This window comes from Leptodactylus fuscus, chromosome 11 (genome assembly GCF_031893055.1).
Source record: "Leptodactylus fuscus isolate aLepFus1 chromosome 11, aLepFus1.hap2, whole genome shotgun sequence".
Classification (NCBI taxonomy): domain Eukaryota; kingdom Metazoa; phylum Chordata; class Amphibia; order Anura; family Leptodactylidae; genus Leptodactylus; species Leptodactylus fuscus.
In genome coordinates, this window is record NC_134275.1 from 75497640 (window position 1) to 75514963 (window position 17324).

At 41.0% G+C, this 17324-nt stretch overlaps 2 protein-coding genes across 4 annotated transcripts in view; one reads left to right on the plus strand and one right to left on the minus strand.

Annotated features, from left to right (window-relative positions):
- Nucleotides 1–2477: 2477 nt before the first annotated feature.
- TMEM141 (transmembrane protein 141) lies at nt 2478–9170 on the minus strand. Its single transcript, XM_075260009.1, has 5 exons — nt 9041–9170; nt 8512–8578; nt 6016–6099; nt 5187–5294; nt 2478–2773 (listed from the first exon to the last, which is right to left on the minus strand). The coding sequence occupies exons 1-5, from the start codon at nt 9092–9094 to the stop codon at nt 2718–2720; spliced, it is 369 nt and encodes a 122-aa protein (XP_075116110.1). The 5' UTR covers nt 9095–9170; the 3' UTR covers nt 2478–2717.
- A 2896-nt stretch (nt 9171–12066) lies between these two features.
- Nucleotides 12067–17324, plus strand: part of TRAF2 (TNF receptor associated factor 2) — a 36194-nt gene continuing 30936 nt past the window's right edge. For all 3 annotated transcript variants that reach the window (XM_075259988.1, XM_075259989.1, XM_075259990.1), the window contains exon 1: nt 12067–12135. The gene's annotated coding sequence lies outside the window, so the exon portion shown is untranslated. The remainder of the gene's footprint in view (nt 12136–17324) is intronic.

A 17324-nucleotide genomic window follows, 5' to 3' on the forward strand; every position in this document is an offset into this window, starting at 1 on the left:
GATTAGCTCTTCCCTCCCTAATGAGTGACCATTACCAGCACATGATGTACTGATATAAAATATTGTGACTGTGTTGTATTATCGGAGGACACATTTTTTTGTTGGTACCCTATTATTGCCTCCCAGCACTGATATTTATTAACGTTTATGGTTTCAATTCCTGTTGGAATCGGCCTGTTTTACGCATTTGCACTTACATTTTTTAAGGTGACTAACATTATTATTTCTTGAGATGCATATTATTCTCCTGTAAACTGTTACAACATAAGAGATATGTGTTCCATTGTATCCATTTTATTGTTGCAAGGGATGGCTTGCAATGGATCTTTTTGTGTACCTGTTGGGCTTGGTGCTTTTTGCATTTTCTTGTACTTTTTGTACATTTTATGTTTGAATTTTATATTTATATTTTATTATCTTTTATATGTATGTTTCTTTTAGTTGAATCTGCACTTGAGAAAGGATCCGTGGTGGTCCGAAACGCGTCGTGCCTTTTACTCTCAATAAATCCATTCTTTACTATTCCATCTATTTTTTTGGCTGTTATTCAAGATTTACCAGTGAGCGCAGACCCCTGCCTTTAATATTTCAAGTATGTGTTTGGAGTATGGGAGGAAATCCAAGCTAACACAGGGAGAACATACAGATGTTGTCCTTGGCAGGATGCAGTGCTAACCACTGAGCCACTGTGATGCCCCCATAGAAGCAGCATTATAGTAGTTATATTCTTGTATAGAGGAGGTAGTATTATAGTACTTTCTACGAAAATAAGACAAGGTCTTATATTGTTACTAGCTGGTACCCGCGACTTTGTCTGCGGTGATTGTACAAGTGGGTAAATACAGGCGCGGGTAAGGTTTTCGTACTGTGTATAAGGTATGGGATATGAAATGTAACTTTGTATCTTGTTTTTGCTGTAATTCTGACAGCACATGAGACTTAATTTGTATTTCAGCTGCTATACGGTGTTGGTATAAACTGTACATAGTGTCTTTGGGACAGAGGGATTACAAGTGAATATACTTTGATATACGACATTGTATGATTTGTTATTTTCCGCCAGTACATGTAAGTTTTGGGCACAGGATACTGTTGAGCAAGCAACATAAAGTCTGGCCCTGTGCATGACAGTTTAGTAACTCCATGTGCCTCTTATTAATAGCAATTAACCCCATCATGTCCCTCACATTAACCCTTGTGTAACAGTTACTGATATGTGAGAGACTTGGAGGTAATAATTAAGTATCTTCATTATTGAGGTCTTTTATTAGTACCTCCATATGTCTCACCTATTAGTAACCTTTATATGGGGAACACAGGGGTTAATATCAGGGACATGATGGGGTTTATTCCTATTAATGTGAGGCACATGGAGTTACTAACACTAAACTAATAACCCCAAATGCCTGACATTAATGAGAATAGGGATCCTATGTACCTGTGTGTTTTTCAGTTTCACTTTGCTCTTTGCTAGCAGCTTCCTCTCCTCCTCGGGGAGCCTTTGCAGGATGCAGACGGCAGGAGCTATCACTATAGCAGGCAGAGACCTGAGCGATTAAGCTCCACCCCCTGGGTTTCCTGCACCCCTCTCAAAGGGGAGTGTCCTTATGCCTCAGCTCTAGCAGAGCACTGAAGGGACCTCGGACTTCATTTAACTCTTGCAGGTCCTGTGCTGCTGGGGTGCCAGTGAAATATGGCAGGAGTGCCACTCTTGGCATGTGTGCCAGGGGTTGCTGACCTCTGCTGTAGAGGGTAATATGAATTTTGTGGCTTGCTATGGTCCAAAGTGTGTGAGATTGCAGAGATAGTGATGTGAGTTTGGGTTTTGTGTGGGTCCTGGGAAAAACGTATGTGCGCTATTGTGACGAAAAGTAGCCTATTGCGCAATCCAGTGTAGTGACTATGTTTGTGGAAAATTTCAGCCAAATCGGTGGAGCGGGTTCCTTTATATTATTAATAGGATTTTTTTTCTCCAAAAAAAGGCTAGGGTTTATTTTTGGGGCAGGTCTTAATTTTTTTTCATGAACAACAGTCAGACATTTGTCTGCTTTTTATTTTATTTTCTATCAGAAGTGAAACAGTGAAAAAACAGCAGTTTGGCACTTTTTTTTTTTTTTCTGGCTACGGCATTTACCATAGATGAAAAACATTTTTATAAGTTTGTAGATTGGGCGTATATGTTTCACAGTAATATTTTAGTTCTATAGGTATTCTAATGAAAGTGTGTGTGTGTGTGTGTGTGTTTGGGGGAAGGGGGGCTTGTACAGACTAGTACACTCAACAATGCCCGCGATCATAGGAGGTACTTTTCTGGTACATATGAGGTAGTTATTATTGTAGTTATATTCTTTTATATAGTATTAGGGAGCATTCTGGTGGTACAACCTTTTATTCCTATATTTATACATATACCACATATTAGAATAAAGCTTTTATTTACAGTGATATAAAAAAAAATGTATACATTATAGACATATTTTGCATAGTTCCTCCTCGCATTCTTCTGCAGGGACTTTCACAGCAGTATTTATGGTGATACTTCCTTGTCTTTGTCCTCCAGAACAGGATTATTTCTGGGATTTCCTTATTCCCTGTGTTTATTACCATTGAAGGGCTCCAGTTTGTTATTATCATATATGGCACCCTTTATAACTGGCCTCTGTGTTCTTGTCTGCAGTAAGAAAAGTCCCTGGATTTCTATGTGTATAAAGCCTGAGTTATTCAATCGAGTCTCCATATTTGTTCCGCTTTGTGGTTTCTGACATTTGCTGTCCTGAAAGGAAGAGGATGATATTATTACATGGCAGAACGTCTGGCAAACAGGGACGGCGTTAAGGGGAGGGGGCAAACTGGGCAATTGCCCAGGGCCACAGACTCCAAAGGGGCCCCGGGATCCGCAGCACTAGACATTTGGTCTGATGCTCCGGATCAGGGGAGCCCTAGTTACAAGTGTATTGGCGTGCTATGCATGCCAATATTGTGTACATGAAGATCTAAGATAGAAACAGGGAGCTGCAGCCCCTGCTCTGAATAGATCACTGAACAGAAGACTGAGAAGGACCTGTGGTGACGTCATCACAGGTCCTTCTGCAGAGTCCACAGCAGAGAAACACTTCAGACTCAGGACACAGCTGGGAGTCTGGGAAGGTGAATAAAAGTTTTATTATTTTTCTGACAAATTAAAGGGGCTTAGTACTAATAAAGGGGGCACATATTTACCAACAGGGAGGGGGATTATTTATTAGGAGGACTTATTGTTAATAACAATAGGGGAACTATTATATAAGGAGGGGGGATAGTTCCCCTTGCTTTATTAACAATAGATCATCCTTATAACCCCCTTACCCATTTATTATTAATATTGCCTTTATATAATACCCCCTTATATAATAGGTCCCCTAGACTTACAGTTATTATAAATAGTTCCCATATAAATAAATAAATAAATAAATAAATATATATATACAGTGTTGGCCAAAAGTATTGGCCCCCTGCAATTCTGTCAGATAATACTCAGTTTCTTCCAGAAAATGATTGCAAGCACAAACTCTTTGGTAATATCTTCATTTATTTTGCTTGCAATGAAAAAACACAAAAGAGAATGAAAAAAAAAGTCAAATCATTGATCATTTTACACAAAACTCCAAAAATGGGCTGGACAAAAGTATTGGCCCCCTCAGCCTAATACTTGGTAGCACAACCTTTAGACACAATAACTGCGCACAACCGCTCCCGGTAACCATCAATGAGTTTCATACAAGGCTCTGCTGGAATTTTAGACCATTCTTCTAAAGTGGCAGCAATGAGTCCAGCACTGAATCCCATAGAACACCTGTGGGGGAGGGGGAGAGATCTCTTGATGGCAGTTTGGAGAAGGCCCCCTTCACATCTCAGGGGGGACCTGGAGCAGTTTGCCAAAGAAGAAGGGTCTAAGATTCCAGCAGAGCCTTGTAAGAAACTCATTGCTGGTTAGCGGAAGCGGTTGTGCGCAGTTATTGTGTCTAAAGGTTGTGCTACCAAGTATTAGGCTGAGGGCGCCAATACTTCTGTCCGCACCAGTTTTGGAGTTTTGTGTAAAATGATCAATGATGTGACTTTTTCTTCATTCTCTTTTGTGTTTTTTTCATTGCAAGCAAAATAAATGAAGATATTACCAAAGAGTTTGTGCTTGTGATCATTATCTGGAAGAAACTGAGTACTATCTGACAGAACTGCAAGGGGGGGGCCAATACTTTTGGCCAATTATATATATATATATATATATATATATATATATATATATATATATATATATATATATACACCATATATACTCATATATACTCGAGTATAAGCTGACCCAAATATAAGCCGTGGCCCCTAATTTTACCACAAAAACCTGGGAAAACTTATTGACTCGAGTATAAGCCTGGGGGGGGGATCCACCATTGCAGATAAGGAGACTGGTCATGTGCTTAGTAACTCCATGTGCCTTATAGTAATAGCAGTTAACCCCATCATGTCCCTCACATTAACCCCGTGTGCCTCACATAAGAGTTACAAATATGTGGGACATATGGAGGTAATAATTAGGTATCTTCATAATTAAGGTCCTTTATTAGTACCCTCATGTGTCTCACATATTAGTAACCCTTATATGGGGCACACAGGGGTTAATATGAGGGACATGATGGGGTTAACTGCTATTAATGTGAGGCACATGGAGTTACTGAAACTAAATTAATAACCCCAAATGCCTGACAGTAATAGGCATACCCCAGCAGGTCCCTTTGTTTTACTTTCACGTCACTGTAGCTTCCTCTCCTCCATACGACAGACATCTTCTATAAGACACAATGAATCCTGGCCACCTACTTATCTGCAGATGTTACATTCTAGTGGCTACAGGACCATCACAGTCACATGACCTACATGACAAACCAATCACAGAGCAGTAGCACTTAAGGACCTCCCCCTTCGTTTAATTTTTGCAGGTCCTTCAGTTCTCTGTGCTCCGTGGACCCGGCCTCCATGTGCTGACAGCTTAGGCTGAGTTCATACGGGCTTTATTGGTCAGGATTTTGACGTGGGTACACTGATCCCATGTCCACCTTCATTCCAGTCCACTGTCCTAAGTCGAGTAAAAGTGCATCTAGTCAACAGAACAATGTAGAATTTTACTGGGGTATGTATAGTTATCACACTACCTGCGTCATGTAGCTGTGATATCTGTCCTTTCTCCAGGTAGACCCACAGCTCAGTACACTTCTCGGTTTCTCTTTTGGTCACTATGTAGCTGGCCACCGACCCTGCAACTGAGATCAGACTGAGATTTAGAGACTTTAATAAAAAAAAAAAAAAATGGCACCAATGGTGATTTTGCCCACTTGCAGCCTATGTTTGGCACTTTGTTAGGATTGATCTTTGCTATATTCACAATAAGCAAAAGTTTCCACTGTCACAGATTGGAACGACCACACGAGGCGTGGGAAAGGGCGCGATCCTGGCGGAGGGCCACGACACCGCTATGGGGCACAGGTACTAAGGTGTGGTGCATTCTTGGTGGTGTACCTTTCCTCTCACTGTTCCATATCCTGCAGCTCATTAGGAACGCAACAATTTCAGGGTTGGGGAGGGGATTAGGAGTAGAGATGAGCAAACACTGTTCGGAACACCAGTTCCGAACAGCACGCTCCCATAGAAATGAATGGAAGCGGCCGGCACGCGGGGGGTTAAGCGGCCGGCCGCCGGCAAAGTCTGCGTGCCAGGTGCTTCCATTCATTTCTATGGGAGCGTTCTGTTCGGATCGGCTGATCCGAACAGTGTTGGCTCATCTCTAATTAGGAGATGTTGGTGAATCTCGGGCCAGCCAATAGTAGGTCCATGATAGGGATCCTTGCTGTGCTGTTCTACGATTATGGTTTAGAATGGAATCACCAGCCCAGTGGACTAATAAGTTCATTTGATCAGGGCAACTCATAGATATCCGGACAATGGAGGCTGTGCTCCCTATGGGTAACATCACTATAGACATACCTACAGACAGGAGAATATTCCACCGCCGAGAATATGGCAGATGTTTTCTGAACGCACTCTGGATTACCAGCGCAGCACCTGTCCCTAGGAACAAAGACATAAAAAGGTTTTGGTGAAGCTAGTATGCCCAGGAGGTCATGTGTCTTCATTCTGCTGTAGTACTGACCCTAAGGCTCCATGTACACACCTGTGTGCCGGCTGTGTCACCACTAGCACACTGACCAATTACTATTATTGTTATTTATTTATATAGCACCATTAATTCCATGGTGCTTTACATTTGGGGTTTACATACAGTACACAAAATAATATAATACTAACAATGGCCGAATGGCACAGTGGGATACCTCTAGGTACCGCAAGGGTTTACAAAATATGAGGGAAGAGGGATAGAGACAGAAGGAGAGGGGGAGACTGGAGAAGATGGTGAAGTGGTGACAGTAGTGTTATTGGGGGTTGTAGGCCTTCCTGAATAGGTGAGTCTTCAGGGCCTTCTTGAAGTCTGCGATTGTGGAGATCAGTCTTATGTGTCTTGGTAGAGTTCTAGAGTATGGGGGATGTCTGCATACTCACAGCTCTGTATCATCAGCCCATGTATGCAGTCGTGAACCTGGGGCGAATCTCAAAACAGGTCCTGTACTTCTCCGTTTTATGGCTTGGGCTCACAGATAGTAGTGAATGAGGCTGTGATTGTATGGACAGCACATGAATGATATTGTGTCATGTATGCCATGTAATCACGTCCCAGCTACATGCCTATGGCCATGTGCATGTACTCTAAGGCCTTATTTTCATGATCAAAAATCACCATCAATAGCACAAAGTCAAATTCACTATACAGTAAGAGAGTATATGTCCTAGCCCACTGCTTATGTCTGATAATAGCCAGAGGCGTAACTAGGAATGGCGGGGCCCCCTGGCAGCTGCCTCTGCTGTAGTTACGCCACTAGCTCATCTACCAGACTTCTTTGGAACTCATCCTGTTTCCTGCATATTAATAGAAGTATATTCCACCTCTGAATCATTCGCATGCCCTTCAGTTCTGATAATCTGGCATCCCGCAGAAATAATCACATGTGGAATTAAAGGGGTTTTCCAGAATTCAGCAAAATGATGATCTGTCCTTAAGATATCAATAGATTGCTGGGAGTCATGGATCCATGAGGGATATTGTTTGAAGAAGCTGCCGTCCTTGCAAGCACAGTGTCCGCAGGTCTGTGTACCTGGCAAAGTAGTGTATTCACTTGAGTGGGACAAAGCTACAACACATAGAACCACCGAGCCTGCAGCACTCACCGGATCGCGCGGACCCTTCAAACAGCAGATTGGCAGGGGTGTGGGCAGTTAGACCCCCACACATCAGATTTGCACAACCTGTACTAAGGATAGATCAATATGTCAATCCAAAAAACTCTAACAAGAAATTATCTGGATTTATATAGGTCCATTAGTTCTAAAAATCAGGTGCATTAAAGGGGTTTATGGGACTTATAATTGATGACCTATCCCTGTGATCGTTGTGGAACCAACACCCGGATCTGCAACTTTCTTGGAATATAAATCACAGTCACACATTCATAATAGAATAAAATATAAAGTTATCACTCTCATCCACAACGCTCTCCATAATGCTGCACCTCCATACATTTCTTCCCTCATCTCTGTCTACCGCCCAACCCGTGTTCTCCGCTCACTCAATGACCTAACACTTACATCCTCTATTATCAGAACTTCCCACGCTCGTATACAAGACTTCTCCCGAGCTGCACCACTTCTCTGGAATGCTCTACCCCGGACAATCAGATTAACTCCCAATTTCTACAGTTTCAAACGCAAACTAAAAACACAACTTTTCAGACAGGCCTATCACAATGTCTAATGTAAACCCTTCCGTACTATAATTAGAATCCCCAAAATTTAACCCTCCTCTGTCCCCGCTCCCACATTTCCCTACATGATATGATGTCTTTTCAGGCTAACTTTATCTGTCCAAGCTCCATCCACATGTTAAAGGACACGACTGGTGATGGCTCAAAGTTTTATGTTTATGTAATGACAGTCACCTCTATTACAAAATTGTCTGAACACTGTATAAGCAATGCCACCCCTGCTACCTCTTGTGTCACCCCCTCTACCTCATAGATTGTAAGCTCTTGCGAGCAGGGCCCTCAGTCCCATTGTGTGAAATGAAGTTCTTTGTTATGTATCTGTCTGTATTTGAACCCTACAAATAGTACAGCGCTGCGGAATATGTTGGCGCTATATAAATAAAATTTATTATTATTTTTATTACTATTATATCATAGGGGTTGTGCTTGATGGGACTGAGCCACTGTACCATGTGACCGATGAACAGGAAGTATCTGTAGTGCAACTCTCAGTTGCATTCTCATCAAACATCACAACTGGGTCCCCCACAGATCACATATTGAGGACCGACTCTAAGGATAGGTTATCAGTACTGGAAAACCTCATTACTGGGTCAGTGGTCATTACCTGTGATGAAGGTCACTACCCCCTTCATGAATGCCTGTGACTGGCACGCTGCATAACCCTGTAAACCCTAAAAAAGAAAGGTAAATTCTGGATTACTGGCCTATCCTTAATATGGATTCCTCCTCTATAAGTCATTGTACCATCGTGTATGAGTCAGGACTATCACAAGGACAATGAGACAGCTGCATTTTGCCCTGGAGGTCACTGCAAGTCTCAGCCAGTCCTTGACTCAGGCCGGGGTTTTCTGGTTTTAAGTAAATCCAGCTCAGTCACAGTATGCTTTAACTATCTGCAGCTTTCCGATAGACCATGTGTTACGTTCCTCTGCTTACTGTCGGTGAATGGTGACATGTCTACATTCACATACTGATGGAATACTGACAGGCTGTTACAAATGTATCCAGCGCAGACTATTGTAAACACAGCAGTATGTCTCTTCTGTAGTAGTTACAATGTATCAGTCTGGAGACAAGTGTACCGACCCCTCTGCTGTGACAGGTACAATGGCACAGCCTAGTACAGGACTTACTGGGTGCTTTGCAGCCACAGTGTCGCTCACTCTCGATAGCCCAAGATTCACCATCTTCCCTCACACTGTGGATTGTACTTCCTGGTTTAGTGACAACAGCAGCACCCACTGGAGTGGAGGACTTACAGCAGTCAAACCGGACTAGCTTTATTTATCCAGGCAACTGAACAGCTTACTTACACTGCAGGAGCTGCCAGTCTTATGTTATTACAGGAATTTCTTAAAGGGGTATTCCATTTCAGCAGAATTGCCGGTTCCTCTCCCATACATCTGCATGGAGCTTTCAGAAATCCATAAGATTACTTCTATAGAATCTCCATTCAGATGTACGAAACTGATAGTCAGTTGCAGAAGTTTGTTGCATGTGAATTCCGCCTTACACTTATAAATATCGTACGTTGGATAAACTAGAACCATTAACTCCTAGTTATCTTCCAAGGTGATGAGCTCCGAGGCTGAGTTTTCGTATGTGTCATGCTGTGACATTTACGTTGCGTCACTTCCTATGAGACGAGAATCGCTTTTAGTCATTGCTGGACGACATATCGCGGACAGTCATGGAGTGTTCTATGTATTATCATGTCTTATGGACCCGGTAAGATGAGAACATACAGTGTTATCTCTTACAGATTGGCGTGTCACTGGTCTGCTGATTGTGTTTATTCACTCTCTGAGAATTTGAGATGTTTTTGGAATGTGAATGACTTGCTGGAAAATATTATTATGGTATGTAGGTCACTTCGTGTGGGATTGATATTTGTGTAACTTCAGCTTTGGCTTTCAGAGAAGATGAAGGGTCGCTGAGGAGCAACAGAGTGATGTACCAGGGCATGGGGGTGCGTATACCAGTGCAGAGATGATGCCCACTTTTTAGTAGGGGGGTGACCCTCCAGTGTAGTAGATGGGGTATTGCCTGGGGATGTAATGAATAGTAGTGAGCTCGTACCTTATACACAAGGACTACGGTATGGATCCCCTAAGTGTAGAGCTCATTCATACTTAGGAACAATCCCAGAACATCCAGGAGGCTCCTGTAAAAAAAATTTAAAAAAATTAAATGTAATGTAAAAATATTAGTTTAGGCAGTCTGATCTGGGGTCTTTATTCATTTTGGGAAACATTTGGGGGGCTATACATAAGGTTTCAGTCCAGAGTCTTTTTTTTATTTTTATTTTATACATGATAGTAAAAGGGGTCACTACTAGTGAGTAAAATACCCTACCTCGGGGGTGTGGCCTATATAAATGGGCGGGGAATTCCCTCCATTAATTACAGCCTTATGACTAATCTCATTGACTTCAAGGTATTGTGTGGTTTGGAGAAGCTGATGTTATTGGTTCTGGGGTGTAGGACCCCTCTGATCATCTGGGGACGTGCATTGGGGGACACTTCTCGCTAAACCAAAGTGTTTTTACTTTTATTCCTTATGCTTAGGAGACCAGGGCTGTGTACAAGTCTGAGGCTTGGGCTATGTTCACATCTGTGTATGAGTTCTGCGAAAAAGTCCTGCAAGTGCCAATTTTTTTTGTCCAGTGATTTCAGTTTAAAACAAGGGACACCCGGCGGTTCCTGATAAAATTAATGGGATCTATTGGGCTCCATATATAACTGCTTATATAGCCATCCCCCTCTCTTGTTCTGGTCATTCGATGGACCAGAACAACGGAGAGGCCAACGCTAGTGTAAACCGGGCATTAGTCATTAATTGAAGGAATGTTTGAGAAGGACGCAGTGCGGGGTGCGACATATTACATGATAGGGCTTAGATACACAGCTCGCTACACAGTATTACTCATGACAGAGTTAGATACAGGCATTAGAATATTTATTTATTATATATTTATTTTCAATCGCTCCACTAAATGTGTATGGCTAGCCTTAGATACAGCAACTCAACTGATAATATCACATGACACACTTAGATACAGTGACTCAGCTGATACTATTACACGACTGACTTAGATACAGTGACTCAACAGATCGTATCACTTCTAATAGAATTAGATACACTGATCAGTACAGTATCATACCTGATAGATTAGATACACTGATCAGTACAGTATCATACCTGATAGATTAGATACACTGATCAGTACAGTATCATACCTGATAGATTAGATACACTGATCAGTACAGTATCATACCTGATAGATTAGATACACTGATCAGTACAGTATCATACCTGATAGATTAGATACACTGATCAGTACAGTATCACACCTGATAGATTAGATACACTGATCAGTACAGTATCATACCTGATAGATTAGATACACTGATCAGTACAGTATCACACCTGATAGATTAGATACACTGATCAGTACAGTCTCATACCTGATAGATTAGATACACTGATCAGTACAGTATCATACCTGATAGATTACATACACTGATCAGTACAGTATCGCACCTGATAGATTAGATACACTGATCAGTACAGTATCATACCTGATAGATTAGATACACTGATCAGTACAGTATCATACCTGATTAGATACACTGATCAGTACAGTATCATACCTGATAGATTAGATACACTGATCAGTACAGTATCATACCTGATAGATTAGATACACTGATCAGTACAGTCTCATACCTGATAGATTAGATACACTGATCAGTACAGTATCATACCTGATAGATTAGATACACTGATCAGTACAGTGTCACACCTGATAGATTAGATACACTGATCAGTACAGTGTCACACCTGATAGATTAGATACACTGATCAGTACAGTGTCACACCTGATAGATTAGATACACTGATCAGTACAGTATCATACCTGATAGATTAGATACACTGATCAGTACAGTATCACACCTGATAGATTAGATACACTGATCAGTACAGTATCATACCTGATAGATTAGATACACTGATCAGTACAGTATCATACCTGATAGATTAGATACACTGATCAGTACAGTATCATACCTGATAGATTACATACACGGCTCTGCAGACATAGTCATACATTTTTCTATGTATTTCCGACCATATCGCTTTAAAGGGTGACGTCATCTCCTGTAGCTCCTCCTATCCGATCACTTCCAGTCTCTCTTCTGTACTGCGCGCTGAGGTCGGGATTTCGGTGAGTTTTCTTTCTCAGTTTTTGTCTTTTCTTGTGTATGGAGAGGCCGCGGGACCTCGGCCTGTACTGCGCGGCCCTCCCGGGTACCTGAGGAGACTGGGCGGCTACAGGCGCGGATCAGGCCCGGAGCTGCTCGGGGTCTCCCGGGTGTGAAGACTGTGTGCCCTGCAGCTGTATAGTACTACTCCTCCTATATGGTACTATTACTCCTGTATACTAGTACTACTCCTCCTATATGGTACTACTACTCCTGTATACTAGTACTACTCCTCCTATATGGTACTACTACTCCTGTATACTAGTACTACTCCTCCTATATGGTACTATTACTCCTGTATACTAGTACTACTCCTCCTATATGGTACTACTACTCCTGTATACTAGTACTACTCCTCCTATATGGTACTACTACTCCTGTATACTAGTACTACTCCTCCTATATGGTACTACTACTCCTGTATACTAGTACTACTCCTCCTATATGGTACTACTACTCCTGTATACTAGTACTACTCCTCCTATATGGTACTACTACTCCTGTATACTAGTACTACTACTACTATATGGTACTACTACTCCTGTATACTAGTACTACTCCTCCTATATGGTACTACTACTCCTGTATACTAGTACTACTCCTCCTATATGGTGCTACTACTCCTGTATACTAGTACTACTCCTCCTATATGGTGCTACTACTCCTGTATACTAGTACTACTCCTCCTATATGGTACTACTACTCCTGTATACTAGTACTACTACTACTATATGGTACTACTACTCCTGTATACTAGTACTACTCCTCCTATATGGTACTACTACTCCTGTATACTAGTACTACTCCTCCTATATGGTACTACTACTCCTGTATACTAGTACTACTACTACTATATGGTACTACTACTCCTGTATACTAGTACTACTCCTCCTATATGGTACTACTACTCCTGTATACTAGTACTACTACTACTATATGGTACTACTACTCCTGTATACTAGTACTACTACTACTATATGGTACTACTACTCCTGTATACTAGTACTACTACTACTACTATATGGTACTACTACTCCTGTATACTAGTACTACTACTACTATATGGTACTACTACTCCTGTATACTAGTACTACTCCTCCTATATGGTACTACTATACTCCTGTACGGGGCCACTACTCCTGTATGGTACTACTACTCCTATATGGTGCTACTACTCCTGTATACTAGTACTACTACTACTATATGGTACTACTACTCCTGTATACTAGTACTACTATATGGTACTACTACTCCTGTATACTAGTACTACTATATGGTACTACTACTCCTGTATACTAGTACTACTACTACTATATGGTACTACTACTCCTGTATACTAGTACTACTATATGGTACTACTACTCCTGTATACTAGTACTACTATATGGTACTACTACTCCTGTATACTAGTACTACTATATGGTACTACTACTCCTGTATACTAGTACTACTATATGGTACTACTACTCCTGTATACTAGTACTACTACTACTATATGGTACTACTACTCCTGTATACTAGTACTACTACTACTATATGGTACTACTACTCCTGTATACTAGTACTACTACTACTATATGGTACTACTACTCCTGTATACTAGTACTACTACTACTATATGGTACTACTACTCCTGTATACTAGTACTACTACTACTATATGGTACTACTACTCCTGTATACTAGTACTACTCCTCCTATATGGTACTACTATACTCCTGTACGGGGCCACTACTCCTGTATGGTACTACTACTCCTATATGGTGCTAGTACTCCTGTATACTAGTACTACTATATGGTACTACTACTCCTGTATACTAGTACTACTACTACTATATGGTACTACTACTCCTGTATACTAGTACTACTACTACTATATGGTACTACTACTCCTGTATACTAGTACTACTACTACTATATGGTACTACTACTCCTGTACTCTAGTACTACTACTACTATATGGTACTACTACTCCTGTATACTAGTACTACTACTACTATATGGTACTACTACTCCTGTATACTAGTACTACTACTACTATATGGTACTACTACTCCTGTATACTAGTACTACTCCTCCTATATGGTACTACTATACTCCTGTACGGGGCCACTACTCCTGTATGGTACTACTACTCCTATATGGTGCTACTACTCCTGTATACTAGTACTACTCCTCCTATATGGTACTACTACTCCTGTATACTAGTACTACTCCTCCTATATGGTACTATTACTCCTGTATGGTACTATTACTCCTGTATAGTACTATTACTCCTATATGGTACTACTACTCCTATATAGTACTACTGCTCCTATATACTAGTACTACTACTACTCCTATATGGTGCTACTACTCCTGTATGCTACTACTACTCCTATATGGTGCTACTACTCCTGTATAGTGGTACTACTACTGCTCCTGTATACTAGTACTACTACTCCTGTATACTAGTACTACTCCTCCTATATGGTACTATTACTCCTGTATGGTACTATTACTCCTGTATGGTACTACTACTCCTATATGGTGCTACTACTCCTGTATGCTACTACTACTCCTATATGGTGCTACTACTCCTGTATAGTGGTACTACTACTGCTCCTGTATTCTAGTACTACTCCTCCTATATGGTACTACTACTCCTGTATACTAGTACTACTACTACTATATGGTACTACTACTCCTGTATACTAGTACTACTACTACTATATGGTACTACTACTCCTGTATACTAGTACTACTACTACTATATGGTACTACTACTCCTGTATACTAGTACTACTACTACTACTATATGGTACTACTACTCCTGTATACTAGTACTACTACTACTATATGGTACTACTACTCCTGTATACTAGTACTACTCCTCCTATATGGTACTACTATACTCCTGTACGGGGCCACTACTCCTGTATGGTACTACTACTCCTATATGGTGCTAGTACTCCTGTATACTAGTACTACTACTACTATATGGTACTACTACTCCTGTATACTAGTACTACTACTACTATATGGTACTACTACTCCTGTATACTAGTACTACTACTACTATATGGTACTACTACTCCTGTATACTAGTACTACTACTACTATATGGTACTACTACTCCTGTACTCTAGTACTACTACTACTACTATATGGTACTACTACTCCTGTATACTAGTACTACTACTACTATATGGTACTACTACTCCTGTATACTAGTACTACTACTACTATATGGTACTACTACTCCTGTATACTAGTACTACTCCTCCTATATGGTACTACTATACTCCTGTACGGGGCCACTACTCCTGTATGGTACTACTACTCCTATATGGTGCTACTACTCCTGTATACTAGTACTACTCCTCCTATATGGTACTACTACTCCTGTATACTAGTACTACTCCTCCTATATGGTACTATTACTCCTGTATGGTACTATTACTCCTGTATAGTACTATTACTCCTATATGGTACTACTACTCCTATATAGTACTACTGCTCCTATATACTAGTACTACTACTACTCCTATATGGTGCTACTACTCCTGTATGCTACTACTACTCCTATATGGTGCTACTACTCCTGTATAGTGGTACTACTACTGCTCCTGTATACTAGTACTACTACTCCTGTATACTAGTACTACTCCTCCTATATGGTACTATTACTCCTGTATGGTACTATTACTCCTGTATAGTACTATTACTCCTATATGGTACTACTACTCCTATATAGTACTACTGCTCCTATATACTAGTACTACTACTACTCCTATATGGTGCTACTACTCCTGTATGCTACTACTACTCCTATATGGTGCTACTACTCCTGTATAGTGGTACTACTACTGCTCCTGTATTCTAGTACTACTCCTCCTATATGGTACTATTACTCCTGTATACTAGTACTACTCCTCCTGTATGGTACTATTACTCCTGTATGGTACTATTACTCCTGTATGGTACTATTACTCCTGTATGGTACTATTACTCCTGTATGGTACTATTACTCCTGTATGGTACTATTACTCCTGTATGGTACTATTACTCCTGTATGGTACTATTACTCCTGTATGGTACTATTACTCCTGTATGGTACTACTACTCCTATATGGTGCTACTACTCCTGTATAGTGGTACTACTACTGCTCCTGTATACTAGTACTACTACTCCTACATAGTACTACTACTACTCCTGTATGGTACTACTACTACTCCTATATAGTACTACTACTCCTATATGGTACTACTACTACTCCTACATAGTACTACTACTCCTGTACGGTACTACTTCTCCTGTACGGTACTACTACTACTGTATACAGTACTATTTCTTCTATATGGTACTACTACTCCTATATGGTGCTACTACTCCTGACATTTACAACAATAATGTTCTCATGGGCCCCTGCACACTATTGGGGAACTACAGTACTCAGCCTGCACCAGGTCAAGCCCGGACCATCCATGTTTAACCCCCAAAAAGGCATTTGTTATTTTCCTCACAAACTGGGACTATAACCCCCAATATACACACAAGTTTGCGGTCACCTCCTATTTTGTTACACTGGCGTGCTTCAGCTTGTGCTGGACTAAAACTTCCAGCATCATCTCTAAAGAAGTGGCATGCTGAGACTTGTAGTCCTTTTTGAGGATTGGATTTGGAGAACACCAGATTATATAGTAAAACATGAAATACACTATACTGCCAGCTGGTTGTCGGGATATATTGGGAGACTTTAACCTGCCATAAGATGTTGCAGCTTTCCAGAAGTTTATAGCAGGTCAGTGAGTGATAAATGGCGTATTAAATGGTTTTATGTCTGTGCGCCATTCTTTTGTGCAGTAACCGCTTATTTCCGGCTCAGTGTCCTGTTGGACCTTATAACGATGTGTTGTAAGTTGTTGTGCAAGAAGGAAGAACAAGAGATAAAGTCTTGGCTGAGTTCACACGGAGCTTTTTGGTCAGGAATTTGGTTAGGAAACTGACTCAAATTCCTCCTTCTATAGGACTGTATGGTGAGGTGTTTTTTGCGGAGGAATTTGAGTCAGTTTCCTGACCAAATAACTCCGTGTGAAGTTGGGTATCAGTCCTGGGTTTCACTATTACCGGCTTGTACCTTGTGCTGGCTGCTGCAGAAGGGGCAACTTCA

What these genes read in the sequence shown, in the direction of transcription:
- TMEM141 (XM_075260009.1), bottom strand. Translation starts at nt 9,094, where the DNA reads ATGGTGAATCTTGGGCTATCGAGAGTGAGCGACACTGTGGCTGCAAAG. An exon ending in CTGTGGCTGCAAAGCACCCA is followed by an intron (nt 8,579 to 9,040) that starts GTAAGTCCTGTA and finishes TTTCTTTTTTAG; the next exon opens with GGTTTACAGGGTTATGCAGC. An exon ending in GAATATTCTCCTGTCTGTAG is followed by an intron (nt 5,295 to 6,015) that starts GTATGTCTATAG and finishes GTCTGATCTCAG; the next exon opens with TTGCAGGGTCGGTGGCCAGC.